Source organism: Dermacentor andersoni, chromosome 10 (genome assembly GCF_023375885.2).
Source record: "Dermacentor andersoni chromosome 10, qqDerAnde1_hic_scaffold, whole genome shotgun sequence".
Lineage (NCBI taxonomy): Eukaryota > Metazoa > Arthropoda > Arachnida > Ixodida > Ixodidae > Dermacentor > Dermacentor andersoni.
The window spans coordinates 111,731,343-111,750,005 of record NC_092823.1 but is presented as its reverse complement, the minus strand read 5'-3'; the positions used below and the strand labels follow the sequence as shown (position 1 = coordinate 111,750,005).

The 18,663-nt window shown below is 48.3% G+C and overlaps 1 protein-coding gene across 1 annotated transcript in view; it reads left to right on the top strand.

Moving 5' to 3' along the window:
- Positions 1–2,518: 2,518 nt before the first annotated feature.
- Positions 2,519–18,663, top strand: part of LOC126543634 (endothelin-converting enzyme homolog) — a 40,411-nt gene continuing 24,266 nt past the window's right edge. Inside the window, exons 1-4 of the mRNA XM_055077803.2 lie at positions 2,519–2,803; positions 5,713–5,949; positions 11,563–12,167; positions 17,288–18,617. Of these exons, the coding sequence (XP_054933778.1) occupies positions 2,613–2,803; positions 5,713–5,949; positions 11,563–12,167; positions 17,288–18,617 (2,363 nt within the window). The 5' untranslated portion in view covers positions 2,519–2,612. The remainder of the gene's footprint in view (positions 2,804–5,712; positions 5,950–11,562; positions 12,168–17,287; positions 18,618–18,663) is intronic.

The following is an 18,663-nucleotide window of genomic DNA, read 5'->3' as shown; positions in this document are numbered from 1 at the left end:
GTCTAACTGGTATCCAAACTATTACGGCAATAAGTTTTTGTTAACTTCAATCGGAGGAAACATGGTGGGAAACGTCGATATTCTGGTTTGGGTTTTCTTGCGTATATGATAACTCGTTTTCATTTTCAGACGTGCCTTCCAATGTGCATGGAATGTCCCAGTTTGTCCACATTTGTGTTCACTTTTCGTGTCTTTCGGCACTTGCCTAGCTTCGCGATTTTCTTTTCTTTCTATTTGAGCGTGTTCGTCGAATGCTTCTTATTCTCTGGCTGTACACTTATATGCAAATTGTACAATATGGATAAACTCCTTCCCTACATTTGCCATCGATGAAAGAGTTTCCACTTTGGATAGTTGCCATCATATACTTCTCTTTCCATTCCTGGTTCCCTCACATCACTTCTCTTCATTCGACATTCATGCGTTGAAGGATAGCGAGTGGCCAAACGTGTCAATATTTCCAATACCATCAACTATATCAGTTTTTGGTAAATGTAATAATGGCATACCTACTATAGAATCCGCAGAATCTGCATGAAGAAGCCATAATAGCTATCGCAGCAAAGCAAAAGCAGTGGTATAGGAAGGTAAAGAGAGTCTATAGCAAAAAGGTGTGTGTACTTCCTGTGCAAAAACATTAAGCCACAGTTCCCGCAACCTGTCTAGCACGGAAAGCGATAGCTGCACGACGTCACTATCGCCGGTAAGACTCGGTGTACCCTAATAAGCGTGTACTAAAGAAAAATACATCCGCGTGTGGACACCTATACAGAATACATAAACGAACCCTCGTCAAAAACGCCTCATTCTTTTCCTATCATCTACAATTAGCTGCACTATTTCACTTGGCACAAGCCGATAAATGCCCCGGTCACGTGAATACGACCTATAAGGATGACGATATTGTAACCTACAGTACTGGGCACAATGCAAGGGAAGAGGCGGGCAAGGACAAGAAGGAAGAAGTGCGCGTGCAAACCGCCCCGCTCGATTCATCTATAATGTTTGTTTTTTCTTATTGTTATATGGAACTACCCGGTTCTTGGCGAATCCGCCAGAATGGTTATGTGTCACTAACGCCTGGACGTTAGTGACCAACGTCTTGACACTAAAATCACTAACGCCTTGACATCTAAATTATGACCCATCCCCTGTAGTGGGTTGAGCCATATCCGTAGGCACCGAACCAAACCAAGCTCGATGTTTAGGTCTCACCGCCATTTTCTCCAGGAACCAGCTGTCCCCAATAAACGTTGTCAGTACCCTTTCAAGGCACATGGCAAAGTGGCAATGAAAAATATATTGTTAATTTTTTTCTCAACACCCTTGTACCTCATTCCGCAAAATTTTCTTTTGAGCGGTCTTACCTAGAAGCACTTCGCGTTTTTGTTACTCTTCCGAATTTATTGTCACCTGGAGCTCTGCAGTTAAGCCGCAGGGTGATTCTCACTGCACGACACAAGTTCAGGCCACCTTGGCTTGGGTAATATCTCTGCTGCACTTGTGTAGTTCAACGCGTTTTTTTTTTTATTTATGACTTATCTCTTAGTTTACTTGTTTACTGTTAGTATTTCTTTTCTTATTTCTTATTTATTTTCTTAAAGTGCCAAGGAACAGCATTACGCGTTATAACTTATTACCTTATTACGTATTACTTGTCTGTTGTTTGTCTGTTAGTGTGTTGTTAGTGTCATGACTTGTCTGTTATTTTCCCATATCTGAACATCCTGCAGTTATATATCATTTTGTTGTTTCTTTCTTGTACAAATTCTGACATTAGTTAAATGTCATTTCATGTCTCGATGTGTGGTCAATATCCCCCCCTCCATGCCGGTACATCATGAAATCACCATCAACATCGATAAGAAATCAGGCTAAGAAATTCAAAAACTTTCGCCCACGCTACTCTTCTCTACTATTCCGCGGGAATGCGCGCCATTATTGCCATGCGAGACAGTTATGAGGCCGATGATGATGATGATTCCAGACTATGGCGCATATCCATAGGATTGGCCAAGAAAGCGGCTAGGTAGGCCCCTGGTCACACAACAATAAGAAAAGAAGTGGGAGAGATAGCAGTAATATGTATGTTGAGAATATTAGAAGGTAAAAAATTATTCATAATAATATGATGCACATGAATATTTCTTTAAGAATACACGATTTGAAGGAGAATTCGTTGCACCCGCCGCGGCGGCTTAGCGGTTACTGTGTTGTGCTGCTAAGCAGGACATCGCGGTATCAAATCCCCGATTATGGCGTGCCTCATAATGAAACCGCGCTTTTGGCACGTAAAACACCAGAATTAATTCATTCATTCATTTATTCATTAGAAGAATGTGTTGTTTAGCAGTCACTCTGCTAATGAAATAACAGAAGGAATTCAAAGCTAGAGAAAGAACATAACAAAACACGGTTTACATTCATTTACATTTCTTTTTTTCCTATTTCTATATTGCACTTGCCAGTTCTTGGTAACTCTCCAGAGAATGAATATGTGTCACTAACATCTAGGCTGCACATCTACATCTACGGTTTCCTTGAAGACGACATGAAGGAAAAGAGAAAGAAGAAGCCATCATCTGGTGTGGATCGGTGCTCGTCAATTACTCATGGCTGAGAGGCACGAATCTCAACCGCACCGCAAGTCAACAGGAAGGCGAGATTCCTCAGCCCCTCGTGCGGAGCGCGCGAGTGCGAAGACCAAGACCGCTGGCTCAGAAGCTCGCGAAACCCACGGGCGCCCTGATGAGGGCGGTTCTAGGCATGGTAGCCACGGATCCGGCAACGCCGCGCAGGAAAGGTGTGTGCCTCAGTCTACGATGCTTATGTCATTGAATTCACCAAGTGTGTGTGTGTGTGTGTGTGTGTGTGTGTGTGTGTGTGTGTGTGTGTGTGTGTGTGTGTGTGTGTGTGTGTGTGTGTGTGTGTGTGTGTGTGTGTGTGTGTGTGTGTGTGTGTGTGTGTGTGTGTGTGTGTGTGTGTGTGTGTGTGTGTGTGTGTGTGTGTGTGTGTGTGTGACGCTGCTCGGCGCGGCAGCAGCAGCGAGCGAATTGACCCTCGTGCAGCGCCTCGCGTCGACGTGAACTAAGCATGGAACGCACAGCGCATACGAAGCTACCGGCACTCGGCGCACTTTGTACACATCGCAGGACACTTTGGAGATGAGGCCCGCGCGACCGTACGCTTTGTCCACATCGCAGATCGCTTTCAAGGTATGGCTGCCCCCGCGGCGTACGCAGCAGCCGCCGGTGGTGGCAGGCTAAGCATAGCCCTAGTTTGTCCTTGGTTGAGCTTGAAGGTCAGATTTACGGAAGCAGACGTTTTTTTTCATTTGTACCTGAAGTAGTAGAGCTATCACTCTAAAACGCAGAACGGTCTCTAAGATGTCTGTTTCATGCTGCTCGTATTATCAAAAACCTTTAGCCCGGCCCCAACTCCGACGCTGCCTATTCACATAAACGCAGAAATGCATTTGTGAGATAACGCCTGGGCAATATTTAATATTTGCGGCATTTCACACAAAGATAGATGCTAGTCATTGTCTAAAACGGAATTTGGTATATGGCCGGAATTCTCACAAAAATTTCGGAAGATCTGTAAGCTCGAAAGAAACACAAGCACAAAGTATTCAAATCCGCAACTCTGCACCAAGTACGCATACCGCAGTTCTGTCAATTGTATCCGTCACAACAGCCAAAACGGACATAACGGATATATTATTTCGTATCTCAGGTAAATCTGTCCCAATTCTTGCGAAGGGTTTGTAAAAGTCCTACTAGCACATTAGGGGTGTATTGGAGGTGCAATGTATTATACTTCAAATTTGTGCGGTTTAGATTTACTATGAATGCAACTTACATAATTGCCATATTGTTTTTCATTGCTGAGTTGGAGAGCTGTAAATTTGATAGTTTTGGTTTCTCGAAATTTGCGATCTTCAACAATTGAAAAAATACATTGACGATCTAAATAAAAAATTCCGCTTCTAAATGTCACAAAATCTTAACCTTTATTTTTTATAGCAAGAAACATAATCAAACATGGTGCATTGATTGATTTGTCCTTTTCCACGTATTTAGATATGAACCGCTCCACCTAAAGCTTCCTCTTAAATATGTTCCTCAATACATCATGTCCTTGGCAAATCAGTTCGGCGGAATCATGCAAGATGGAGGAATATGCATGAAAGGCATAATTGCCATCCACGTGACCGTGAGTACGAAGCTACAAAGCAAGCGTAAGCTAACCTGTGTGGGTTCCCTCTTTAGCTTCGTACTATAGACGGTCTCGCTCGCGCGATAACAGCAGCGAGAGTGCGGCCCCAAGAAACTTCCGGTCATGGGCCTTATCAGTCTATTGCGCCTGAAAACAAGTGCATTTTTAAGTTGTTTCACTATGCGTAAAGTCTGTGTTTTAAGTTTTGAGATAAAAGACGTGCACATTACGCCTCAAGACTAACATATAAAGTTTTTCGTATAAGTTACGGCAACCTTGACTTGTAAAATTGTTGTTATGTAGAGAGAAAAGTGTTGAAAATCGGCGGGCTTAGATTTCATTACACTGCTGCAATTCGATATCGTCACGAATGCCTTTATTTCTCGCTACATTTAGCGGGCAAAGTCAGTGAGCAAAACCGGAAGCCGTCCAGGGTCTATGTTTGTCAACGACGATAGCGTCGATACTATCGGGCGCATGACAATGTTCCATTTAACATTACGTTTTAAAGCGAAGCTTTGTTTACCTATTTTCGACTTTCCTGCTGCTGCTGCCGCCGCCGCCGCCGCCTTGCACGCCGCTAACGCCGGCCACGTCGGGACGTGGTTGAGGCGTGGTCATGTCACAAAATCATAAAAGGCATGCTCTGTCGGTGTTTCCCTTCGCGACATTTGTTTATGAGCTGTCATTCTCAAAATTCCGAGGAATCACTTTGTAAAGCATGTAAGACAAGGTAAGCACCACGTGGAGCGCCTGCGCAGTTACGGTTCAGAATGATTATTCGCCAAGCGACGCCTGCGGCGTCAACACTGGATTTTCTGCGACACATGGCCTATCGCGTTAGCACGTTACAGGAGTGTGGCACAAAGGAAAGACGACTGAGAAGCTCGTGTCAGCATTTACTCCGCGTCGCATGTGCGCAATGCCCTGTCGACGCCCTAACTGGGCGTGACCCCGCCACAAATTCAGTTCAGGAGCTGCCGCGCTTGTCTCCGTGCTCACCCGCAACAGCAACGTCAGTAATGGGAGGAGGTGGCAAGAATATTAGCGAGGGAATATAGAGAGAGAGGCGGCAATTTTGTGAGCTACAACCCAGACTGGCGCCGAATCGTGCACTTGGTGCCGAGAAGATGAAGGAAAGCTTCGAACGGAGCAAGAACAACAAACACGAGCGGAGCAGGCAAGGTAACATTTCATACCACGTCACGACTCTCATATGCCGTCAATACATCACCGCCAAATAACGTCAATGAATGCAAACAGTAAGATTCGCTTACATCGATTCCCAAGTGCGTGGGATGTGCATATTTTTTTTTCATTATTTTTTTGTGTAGGCACTGTTTGCGATGCAATGTTGTTGTGATTCCGATGGCTATCCGCAACAGTGAACCATACTTGTTGTTTACTGCTTTTTACGCGCTTCTGTACCGGCTCTGTACCGTTCGTGCTTTGCGTTGCGTTCATATAATTCGCCCTTTAAATATATTATTGCAGGGTGGACTCGCACAATCCTCCTCCTGGTGAGACTAAGGTCGGTGAAGTAGCGGCCCCGAAGTTCTTGCCACCCACTTCGTCAGACGGCCCATCCAAGGCGCCACTGCCGAACGTTGGCAGCGCGCACGTGACTGCCGCTACGCTGACCTCGCGCCAACAGGTTCCTTCGCTACCGGAGAAATCTAAGCCTCCGCCAGATGCCACAAAAGACGGCAAGGAGCGGCATTCTAGACGCAGGTAATCGATAGCGTTGGTTCCTTCCAAATAATATTAGTCCATCTATTATTAAGGCGATAGTCTTGTATGTCTCATTGCAAGCTGTCGTTCAACGACCCTGTCGCCAGGAAACGTAGAGCCACGACCGTAAAGTTGGGACTGTACAAAAAACAGCCGTGGTTGAACGTGGCTGAACCAGGTTTGTCCAGCGATAGCACGTTTTTGCTTGCTTTGTGAAAGGACACTGTCGCTGCTCGGCACCGTCAACAACTACCTCATCTGCAATTGAACCGCAAGACACAGACGTTGCTCGGCAGCCGCAGCGAGCGAATACATCTTCATGCTGCGTCTCGATTAAACGCGAAATAAGCGTGGAAAGCACAGCGCATACGAAGCTGCCAGCACTCAGCGCACTTTGTCCACATCAAAGATCGCTTTTGGCTGAGCTTGAAGGTCAGATTTACGGAACCAGGCGTTTTCTGGGTTTGTACCAGGAGTAGTAGAGCGATCGCTTTAAAAATATCACGTGAGCGAGTGGGTGAGTACAACTTTACTAGGATCCAGTGCGGACGCACGGATACCCGCTCGTGCCACCGCTCGCGCTTTCGTCGTCGTCTTCATACAAAGCTGGCTTTCGCGGTCGTGTCTCTTAGGCGATAGCTAACGACACTTTGGAGTTTATGCGGTTACCCATTTTTGTGCACTTCACGAATTTCGCGGTATGTACCTAAAGTCACATGCCCAATGAGCTAAGTTTTCTATGGTATAGCTCGGGTTATTAGGTATCTGCTGGCCGCTTTCTTGCCGAACCAACGTGGGCCACTGAGTATGTACCGGAACAGCAAATTCGCTACTGGCTCCTCTCTGGCCTAGTAGACAATTTCGCTACTAGTCGATTGGGTATATGCCACTGGGTACGAGCCCGAACAGACAACTTCGTCATTGCTTATGTGGCATCAGCACGGCCCATTCTAGGCCAGTTGCTCAGAATTAATGTGTTCAAATCACACATGAGGTACGTAGGCTTAAATGAAACCATCGTGCCTCAATCCGCAACAGTACACCACCGCCTCAAATACGGCCGCTTGATGGATATCAACTGCAACGGAGCTGGAGCTAGGACACTAGGGACAGGGGGGGGTTGCTACGGAGTTTCAACTGCGGTGCAGTGATTACAGCAAGATATAATTTGAGATAGTATCATTCGGCGCTGTGGTTGGGAGCGAGATTGCCATTCTGCGAGTCTGCCGATGCGCCCGCAAGGTTCCGGGATTCTGGGACGGCACGGGGCTGTCGCTTGGGGGCAGAATGAATGAATGGAACTTTGTTCCACACTTCAAAAGGAGTGACGGGGCGGCGAGCGAAAAGCCACGGTGTTGTAGCTTGGGTGTGCCTGTCTCCCCCGTAATCATAACAATAATCATAACATATAAAACATATCCCCATCATCAATTACGCAGCCGTCATAATGAAAGATTCCTAATTGCATTAACGTTATCAATCCCTTCCATATTAAGAATGCACCATGAAGTTTTGTCAGCAGAAATAAAAAAGTAAAGTCAGTTCCACGCAGTGGAAGCTGTAAAGACAGAGAAGCTGGTTGTCGTTTCCTCAAGTTTGAACTCGTGTTTAGCGCGATTTTCATGATAGCATTCTGTCTCGTTGTCGTCGTTTTGCTAGATTCGAGCTTCAGTTCCCGACTGCGCACACTCTTCAGTCGCGTGAGGTTGTGATCAAACGACACTCTATAACACACCTCACAGCTGTGGTCGCACTCACGGTCGATAAATTCTCTCTTGTACTGTCCATCGGGGCTCGCCATGGGAGGAATCTCTCTGCGTCGATGTCTCTGCTCGGCATACTATACTCTTGAAGTTGCGGGTTGGTTTTCCTCTGCTGGCGCTTGCCTTGGGTTTCCTTCTCTTAAAAGTGGGGGTCGGCTTGCCTCCACCGGCGCTTGGCTTGCCCTCCTCGCTCTCGAGGCTCGGGATATGCGCGAAGTCGGTGCTGCCGCTCGCGCCGAGCGGAATCCAAGGGGCTGAAGGGCGCGCGCCGGCGAAACAGCTCCTCCTGTACCCCTCTCCTCCCTCTTCAATTGAAGTCACAGCGCTGGATTGTCAGGGACATGAAAGACGACAGGACGTGTGCTCTCCGGACGTGCGACAGGACGTGCGTCTTTCATGTCCCTGTCAATCCAGCGCTACGACTTCAATTGCGGCAACGAACCAACTAGCCCAAAGGTCTGCCCTTCCCCTTCCCCCGGCGTGCGCTCTGATTGGTCCGCTCATCCCCTCCCCTTCCGATGCGCCCTCTGATTGGTCCACTCCCACCCAGGTGGAGCCCAGCTCTTTAACCACCGCTACTTCCTTCGGCGGTGACCTCCGGAACCTTCCCCGCTGCGTGACTTCAGACGCCGGACTGCGAAGGCTTGACTTAGCGCAGCTCCGCTGTTATAAAAACGTGCCATTGAAAGCAATAGCAATGATTAGCGTGACGCTCGAGCTCCTGGGACAGTGCTCTAAACAACCTTCATGAACGTATGCGAATCTGAGGCACTGGTACACCGAATTCATTAAAGCTGTGTAAGCGAGTTGTCCACACCCTTCGTCGGAAGTACTACGGGTTCTTTTTGCTGGCTCATCTGCAATGATTCATCGCGACGCTCTGGTTATACGGTCGCATCGGGGCCCACGCATAGTGTTCGTTGTTGAACCTCGCCGTCAGCTTTTGCCACTGCAGCCGTACGAAATACTACTTGACTTCCAGCGTGACCCGGTAAAACGCGACGTGAAAACCAAATTTGCCCATTACTTGCTGAAGGAACCACGCGAACAAGTTTTTATGCGAAGCATATTACGAGAGCTCAACCCAGCTCCTCAGGCGCGGCGGTGTCGCCTTCAATACCACGTGACACCGTGACGTCACGACAGAGGAGAAACGGGGCTCCAACTCGCGCCTTCGCTCGCGGCGTCGCGGCGGTATATAAGCAGCTGCGCTTTTTCTAGGTGGCTTAGGCTCAACTCTTGCAAGATGGGCTGGGTGGGAATCGAACCAGGGTCTCCGGAGTGTGAGACGGAGACGCTACCACTGAGCCACGAGTACGATGCTTCAAAGCGGTACAAAAGCGCCTCTAGTGAATGCGGTGTTGCCTTAGAAACGAGCTAAGGCTCAGGCGTGCGTCGCTTGCTCAGGCGCACATTTCGTTGCCGCGCCGAACGCTGCGTTGCTCGACGCTCACCGCGTCCAATGCGGGGCGCGTAGTCGCTGCGCCGTAGCCCATTGTCTTACACCCCTTGGCGGGTCGACGGGAACGCTGTCGCGTTCCACTCTTGAAGGCGAAGCAGAGTAACGCATGAGTTGTTTCTTCTACTAGCCGAACCAAATATAGCCAAGCAACAGCAGTTCACCAGGCTAAACAGTGGTTCAACAACTAAAATGAAGGCTAGTATGCTTCGCATCCTGGGCTTAACCTTAGCTAAGCCACAGCCATTTTTTTCTCTTTCATTCGAAAGAAATATACGCGAGGCTACTTTTCTTTAAAAATCATCGATAATAACGTATCAAATCTAAAGCTGGCCAATTCGACGTCCGCTGCTTTACCGGCTGTTCTCAGATTTCCGTTTCATACTGAGCACATCACCGCACGCCGTTTGTCGCGGCATGAAACCGGACGGTCGTGAAAGTTTTCTCATTACAACTTACAGTATCCGAGGCGATATGTCGGTGAGACGCAATTAACACGCGAGGCGACTGTCAATCTGCAGCAGACATATTGCAGGGTCTGTCGATGCTGTGAATATACCTGCCATTTAGTGGTAAGAACTCTGTTGCTGTGATTCTAAAGCCTTTTTTGCGATCGGAACTTTCTTTATTGCACTTAATTCTCTTTTCTAAATTTCTTAGCATTTACTTTTTCTAGACACAACAAGGCGTTTAGGCTATGCGAGCATAAAGTCATCGCAGCATTCACGCGGCAGTATTTTCTCGAAGATGATCAATTCGCCAACCAATACACACATTCCAAGCCAAAAGCACAATGTTCGAGCAAGCCCGCGCTATAGCACGGGTTTGCTCGAACATTGCATTACATATACATATTTGTATAAGCAGCATTCACATATGTATACTGAGCATCATACCCAATCCGGCTGAACCATCGTACTTTAATGTTCCAAAGACGCTGTCGCTAGTAATTTTTTTAGTAATTTCTTTTTTTGATAAAAACTTCAAGCTTCTAACTCTCAGCGTGCGGGCAGCGCTTTCGCCGTCGATGCCAGGACAGCACTTCGGCGGGGACCGCGGTGCCGGTGACGACAATGGCGTAAATGAGCTTCGGCGGTGCGTATAATTATATAGCTTTAGTATAGCATACAACAGGATACGCATGAACTTAGGGTTAGCGTTGCTTGATACTTGCCGTGCAAGTGTGACGAGCTGTCAGGGATCTCGCGTTGAAAGCGGTCAATTTCGCCTTCAATGGGAGTCATGCGTCAGGGAAAATGGCGGGCACAGTCGTTGTGCTCCACTGTTTGGCTCATTCGTTCCCAACTCATGCTTGTATTTTCTTCGGATTTTTCTCGTGCTGCTTCGACAACAAAGTACTTGTGACAACTCGGCGCTCTTACCGATAGACATGGCCTCCGACGTTTCGCAAGCGTGCGTGGCGTCGCGCCATGCTGCCGGATCTCGGAAGCCATAGACTACGAACGTTTGCTTGTGCTCTGTATTTCTTATAGACGGCGCTACAGACAGAAGTTATAATGGTCATCACAATTTGCTGAAAAGTAAGCAGGGGTAAATGCCAATTTGGTAGGTAGTGTGCAGGCATTCGCGTACACCATTGAAATAGGTTGACATTTAATGTGCATTTTATTTCTTTGCGCTTCACGAAATTTAATATCCAGGTGTCGTCGCCGATTTTTTAGGTTAGCGTTTCGTTCGGTTACGCTAGATAAGGCCCTGCTCTGCAGCGCAATATAGCGTTAGCATTGTGTCGCCCGTTAGAATTAATGCAAATACTGTATGGCCTACCAAAGCTTTCAATTACTCTAGAAATAGCATTTGAGAGACCGCGAGTCCGGTACAGTGAGTCTTTTCTACTGGCGCTATGTCTTGTCTGTGTACAGCGATAGAAAGGGTACTTTATAGACATTGATTGAACAAAGAAAGCGCTAAGGTATAACGGAAACAAAAATACCACAATAAAAAGTAAAACTACATAGGCACTCTGTCGGTTGTGCAGATTTATTTACCAACCTTTCCTCCTCTGCTGTTCTAAGTACTCCAAGCGTTAGTATTATCTATTATTACGCGTATATGCAACACCATTTGTCTGCTTTCATGTATTAAGTGCATGCGGATTACTTTTGCTGTCCCTGTGTTGTTAACGACGTAGACACTAGACAAAGATGGAGTAGGAATACTCATGTGGCGCGGCCTTTGCCTAAAGTCCCGCACAAGCTGCTGCAAGGTATTTTGAATAAATGAATAACCAAGCAAGCTTGACTCAACAGGAATCGCACTGCTCACGTTACAAGACAAAGCAAATGAAAACGATGGCGCGTTGGCTGTAAGCAGGCGCTTCTTCGCCCTGTTTCACATGGCCACACTGACGTGGTTCCTTCTTCGTTTCAGGTCGAGCCGCAAAAGGAGCTCCAGCACACGAAATGTGGACGCGACCGCGTCATCCGCCTCCAATCGGGCGCCGTCCATATACGATCTCGAATACAGCGTTACCGGTCATCAGGATACTTTAGGGCTTCTCTTACCACCGGCAGATTCCAAAGAACGGCTCTCCGCTACCTCCACTCACGCAAGCGCACCAACGCGTAGGAGATCGTCTAAGCGCAAACGCACTAAGGGAGCAGGCCGTCGAGGGAAAGACGTTTCTCAGCGCTCTCCCAGCGATCCGTCTCCCCCTACAAGAGCCCATGAAAAATACGAACGACTAGCCGAAGAACCCGCCAATGAGCACGTTACTAAAGTAGGTGAGGAAGCGGACCGCACGCCGCAGATGTCATTCCAAGGCCGAGATGCTGCTTGGTCAAAAGTCACTAAAGAGCTGCCGGCCTCCAGAGACGCGGAGCATCAGGCAACCGAAGCCACTGTCCTAATGCAGACGTACACTGGCGATGGGATCACGAAAGGGGTCGCTGCTGGGGCCAATGATGCAACCCTTCCGAACAGCCCATGCGCGAGGGACGACGTCCGGAGTGTCGAGACGAACGAGCCACCGAAAGGTACCGTATACATTCTAATCCCGATCAGGTGGCGTCCAAAACACGGCGGCCATGACGTGTTTACGGCTCCTGCAATCGCTTGCAGCTCATGCAGCCAACAAAAGTATAACCTTCGAGAATGGTGTCCAATACTATACCCATTGAAGGGTACATATTCTTCACAGAACTTGTGCGCCTGTTGTCAATTCTTTTTATTACAGATTACACTAGCAAGAAATGATTGGAAACGCATCGACACAGCAAAAATGTATTGTGGAAAATGTTTTTTTTTCTGACAAATGCTTTATTCGCATCGAAAGTACACACGCACAATGCCACACAGTAATGTACCGCCCAAAATGTGTAGCCCAATTTATGGCGATCAGTTTGTTGTCCCAAAAACACGTTTTAACAGAAGAAGAAGCACTTAAGCAATTGCTGCGAGAAGAGGTAGCGGGCGCGGCCACACCGAAATCAGGACAGCGTGCACCTGATGTACGAGAATATGCGAACCGCTACCGAAGGAAAAGGAAAAGAAAATTGATTAGTATCTATAAGCTTTGGCCATCCCACGCTACCACAAACGCCATAGCGGTGGCCGTAAAAACACTACCATCTCCTCCACACATGCCTTCAAGACATCAGACGACGCGCGTTCGACCTCGTGACCGAGCGAAACGTAAACAAAGTCGAGTTCAACCCACCGGTGGAGGGAAATACCATCTCAAATGACTTTGAGCGACTCCATTGAGGTAGCAGCGCCTCTCAATAACCAGTGTTATGGAATACGTGCGAAATATCAAACATTATATCAGCACCGTATATGTACGGCAAGGACCCTCAAATGTCTAGAAAATAAGCTCTTGTTGAGGTGCAAATTCCAAAGCACGCCAGCCATGGCGTGATCTGCCTCCTGGAGTCGCTTTCGGTGTATGCAGGCACAGCCTTCGAGATTGGGGTCTGTAAGTCGGAAGCAGCCGACACATGGGGCGCGGAATAGAAAACCTATGACATCAGCGGGCTTGGACTTCAAACCCACACTGGTGATCGCCACCCGTACATCGGAAGCTAACGTGTCCCCAACTGTCCCCAAGCGTCGATGGTGTCCCCAAGCGTCGATAAGGGACGAGAGCAGTATGCTCGGATGACGCGCACGGAGGTGTCGCGCGTTGCTCGGCAGATAGGCGTCGTCGAGCGCTCTGCACCAGTCTACCGAACTCCGCGCAGTGCAGCTAAGGCTTAGGCTTCCGTAAGCCAATCAGTAGTCAGAGTAGTCCGCGTGTTCGAAGAGGAGGAGTTGCTCTACGCACACTAACCGTTTCGCAGCTCCTCCATTTAACAACATATGGCAGTGGGCGATCACTTGCAGACGATGATGCATTACTTCTGCTTTGTGTGCTTGGCTGCAGCCCAACGTACAGCTACTGGTGCGCGGCACGATGTTGGTGTGATGGCGAATAGAAACATATAAAATTCCAGTAGTGCATGATCCGGCCCCGCTCAAGTACTTGAACGTTCTCCACGTTTGTTGAGTGGGTTGAACTGGACATCAGTTTTACTCAATATGTCTTTAAAAAAAAGTGCGCAAAGTGCACTACAAGAAGAGAATACTGTTTGACGAAGCAAGGGTCCGCGTACTTAATCCTGTCTTGATACCAATGCTGCAACCACATGTAAGCCATGTAGGATGTATGGATGGATAGATGCTATCAGCGTCCCCTTTGGAACGGGCGGTGGGTTGCGCCACCAAGCTCTTGCTATTATACTGCCTAATGACCTACCTAGGTTAAACAATAAAAAAGGACAAGAAAAACACTATGAACTCCCACAACCAAATTTTCTGATCCCGTATGGCGAACTCTGCCTTGTACGTCTCCGTTTGTTTGTTTCTTTCGTTCCCTTTTTTTATAATTACATTGCGGCGCCGCCTGGCGTCAAATATACTAGTTTCATGTCAGTAATTATTTTATTTTTTTGTGGGAAGACAGCGAGATAACCACACAATGCAAACTAAGAGGCACACGCATGAACTGCGGGAACTTGCAACTGAAGGACACACCTTCCGGCCTTTGTAATAGATATTGTGTAAACAAGAACCGCAGGTGACGAAAAGTACTTCGCCCATGACCGCCTGTACCGTGCTTTGTTACGTCAACCACCGGAAATTGCGCATGACCTAGCAGAAAACAACTTGCAGAAGAAAACTTAACACCTTGGGCGCTATTCTCGACACGCATGGCGGTGGCACGGCCTCCATTATCCGCCATGTTTACTCTCTGATTGGCTGTCGAGAGTTCACGTGATTTAAAATTTTTGCCGGGAAGCGGAAGTGTTGCAAAATTCAATTCTGCGTTTTCATAAACATGACGAAACGTGACGTGGAGCTGCAAATTTTTTCCACAAATACATTATTTTGGTCCTTGGCAGCTATATTGCTACGTTAGCGCTTCAAAAAGAAAGTGAGTGGTAGCGTACAGAAGCCAGTGCAATGCCTCTTCAATTTCGCGAATATGTGGTGGTGGTCCACGATAGCCGCCATGTCAGCTTGCTGATTGGCTGAAGGAATATCCCATGAGGAGCATCACAGGAAGGGCTGTTTCGTAAACGGGATTTTGACGATGCGTGACGTTGCACTGGGCCACCATTGCAGAGATTTTCCGCCATAATTTGTGGTTCGACGATCCGCGCGAATTACGCTAATGAGCAGCCATATGCAATGGTGGCCGAGAGGAATGCGTACCGCCACATTTTCCCCGTCGTTTGGCGCCATGAAAATCTTTTGTTCATAACGCATGCTATTAGTATTTGCATCGCTCTCGGGTGGTGTTGGCATTTGTGTTTTGGGCGTTTAAAAGAACGCGTTAATATGAAATAATATTGGTTGAACAGAGCGAACCTTCTGCAACGTTTTCCACATTTCACTGCTCCGTTTGTATTGTAATCAAGATTAATGCCTTTTCGCACTATCAAAATTTATGACAACGGCATCTTTATAATTTATAAAAAAAGTACGTAAGGCGGCGCCTTGGAGTTTCCTTCTGCGGTGCGAGTAACCAGCGAACTGAACAAGAGATGGCAGGGCCGGCGCTTGCGTCGCGCAAGCGGATACCTCTGGCGCGCGCAACGCTATCGGTGATATTCGGCCGTTTCTGAGCCAGCCGAGTCGGACTGAGTCACTTGCGTTTCGCGACATAGCGATAACGTGGCCTAGAAGGTGCGCGCATCACCACTCGTAGCTCACGTATGTTGTCTCAAGGTGGAAAACAAGCGCGTTGGCGCCAATGTACGATGACTCATTCCGTTTGCCGGGTGCAAGCATCATAGTTAATGAAGCAGACGACGGCTTGTACGCAGCAGACGACGGAAGCGAGAAGCGCTTTCGGCGGAGTAATCGTAGGTCTTGATATAGCTGCTTTATTTTTTACTCAGGAAGAAAACTGTTTTGCTTTACGAAGAACGTTAGGTTCGGTGCCTTCATTTCAGTTTCTTAGGCAAAACGTGAAGTTTGCGTCGCGTTGCGAAAGCAAAACGGGCCCATCAGCGCCATTTTGAATGCGTCGCGCCTACGTCACGCCTCGAAGAAAATGGCGGAATGTCCAGAATGGCGGCCCTTATCGCAGAAGCGCAAAAAGCAACGGCCGCTAAGAGAAAGGAAATGAACTGCAAAGTTCCGTCAGAACAACAAGATTTTCAACAAAAATTACAACAGAACCCTTTGGCGCTGGAAATAATGCACGCCAACAAAGCATGAGAATGATAGTCACCACATAAAATTGCCGAAACTTCGTCCTTATGACAATAAATGGCGTTGTGACTTCGCTATTGACGCGCTATTGAAGGTTCCTTATTGAACAGCCTATATGCCCCATAACTCCCATATCGAATAATCCGCTATGAAACATACAGCATCTCATATTAAAACCCGTTTTTCCTACATGTCTTACGATGTTTTTGGGTGTAGCAGCTTATGGGGAATACAGATTCTTTTCTTTAATAGGGTTGCCACAGATTTGAACGATCAAGCATAAGCAACGAGTCTCGTTGTGTTTTGCGTTTATAAATGGATCATTACTTCACAGGTTAGGTTCATACTGGCAGATAAAACGCCCGAAACAACGTCATGAGAATATTTGATCCCTCAATCATGCAGATCATGCAAATTCATGTACTACGGTTATTCCCATGGCAGCTGAATGATCGTAGCAAGAGTTCCTTCCTGTAAACCGAGTAAGAAGCTGTGTGGTCCGAACGACGACGGGATTGCAAAAGTTATCCCTCAGTTTAGGCCCGTAGAACGGCTTTCAACACAGTCCCTTCTAGTATAGTCCTGCAGGCTAAGCATTCATGGCGATGCCGCATTATAAGACAGCTATGTACGCAGTAAGGTTAGTACGCTCACCAAACTGCTGTAGGCATTAGCCTACAAACAAATAATTAAGAAGTGCCATGCCTGCACCGGCAGACATGAACACATCTCACTCAATGACCGCGGGCACTCGCAGTGAGAACGTTTGCGTGATGAAGAGTGGCAGCGGTGGCGAGCGAATTCCCCTTCGTGCTGCCTCTCACTTCAGCGCGAACAAGGCGCTGGAGAACATATAGCGCACACGAAGTCATCAGCTGTCTCCGCTATCACCCTCCTTTACGCGCGTGAACAGACGCCGCCGCATCAAGCCACCATCTTTCTCGGCTCGCCTTCGCATGCTTTTCCGCGTACCTACAGCATATGGCACGTGACCGCGATATTATCGCACTTTCACTTCATTCGAAACACCAAGCCGTAACCTATCACGACGGAGGAAATTCGCCTGGAGTGTCCATATAGTCGTTATCGCAATAAAAGGGCGGGTTGCTGTGTTCGGCAAGTCTAAAAGCCTCAAACTGCTTTTCACAGCACCGTAACTAAAGGGATCAAAGTCACTATAGAGTATGGAGAGTGCATGGATACATATATGATGCTAGAGACAGTCAGACACAATTGTGAAAACGAGATGACGTAGACGTTTGAAAGATGATGTCCGAGAGAAAGAGAATTTAAAACTGATAGCAGGTGTCGAGGCGAATCAACTCCGTCTGGCACAGCGAATAGTGTACCGGTGTCCAATTTCTCAGAACATCTCCGCTTCTTGTCTCAATCCCAGTTCGAGCACACGACATCCATCCTATTGTCCAACGGAGAATGACTACTGCCGAGGTGTTGTGCAGCGCGTTCTTCGTCATCTGCGTGGCCGCTGCCTCTGTCACCTTGGTGCTCATGACCAACTACGATACCATCGAGCAAGTCGCGTGCATCGAATCTCCATGTGTCGCAGCCAGAGGGCACTTGTACGCCCTTCTCAACACCAGTGCAGACCCTTGCGTCGATTTCTACGACCACGTCTGCGGGCAATGGGTCAACCGCGAGACCGGAGGCAGCTTCCGCGACGACAGCGTCAAGGCGTCTGAGGTCAAGTTGCAAGAGGCCATTGCATCCGACCAGCTGGGGAACTACGAGAGAGTAGGTGCGAAGGTGCTGAGTCAGGTCTACAGGACTTGCGAGCGGTACGCGGCTGTCGAGACGACGCTCACCCAAGCCCTCGAGTCTGCGGATGCCTTCCTGTCCCTGTCGAAGATTCAAAGAGCCGACAGTAAAGCTGTGGTCGCCGGATTTCTCATGCGCACCTGCCTGGAGACTGGTTTATACTCCGTGGTCGCAATGATGATAGTTCGGGACGGAGGTGAGGAGCCCCTGTACGTAGCCCCGGGTTCATCCCTTAACAAGAGGTTCTTGAGGAGCGGCGACAGCATGGGCGCCACGACGAGTGAAAGCCACTCTTGGCGTCTTCTGCGCCAGGTGCTCGAAGCCTTCCCGGACGTCGAGAACGCCACGGATGTCGCGCAGGTGCTCTACTGGCTCGACGCCGACTTGGACATGGCGTTGGAAACATATGACAAGTCCTTTCTAGAGCGTGCTCCCTTTGACGTCGCCTTTCATGGGTTCGTCGACGGCGTCACGGTCCCTGAGTGGCTGAAGGCTGCCAACGTTATCCTTCCTGCCTGGCGCGCTCTGGGGCGTCGAGGCACCGTACTGATGAGGGACGCGAAGATTCTTAGGCACGTCTTAAGCGTTCTCTTCAGTAAAGGCATCCGGATTGCGGCGCTTTACTTGTCCGCCTATTTGGCATCGTACGTGGCCACCATGGAAAACGACAAGCGTCTAGTGGTGTCCGGCGAGAAGAGCGTGGCATGGCTGTGCCTAAGCAGGGCCAAAGAGTGCCTCACCAAGACGTGGCCGCAGCTGGTAGCCACACTGATACGCGCGCGAAGCAGCGCAAGTCTCCTCGAAGACATATTCACCACCATCAAGAAGGAATCGACGAGTCGCAAGGTCTTCACGTGGCTCGGCGAAAAAAGTCGTGGGGTAGCCAGTCAGGAAGTTGCCAGCACTCTGGTGGTCGTCCAAGAGCCAATCGATCCGAAGACTAATTACAGGTGTGGTATCTCGTATATGTCTGCCACCATTGGTGACACCGATGTG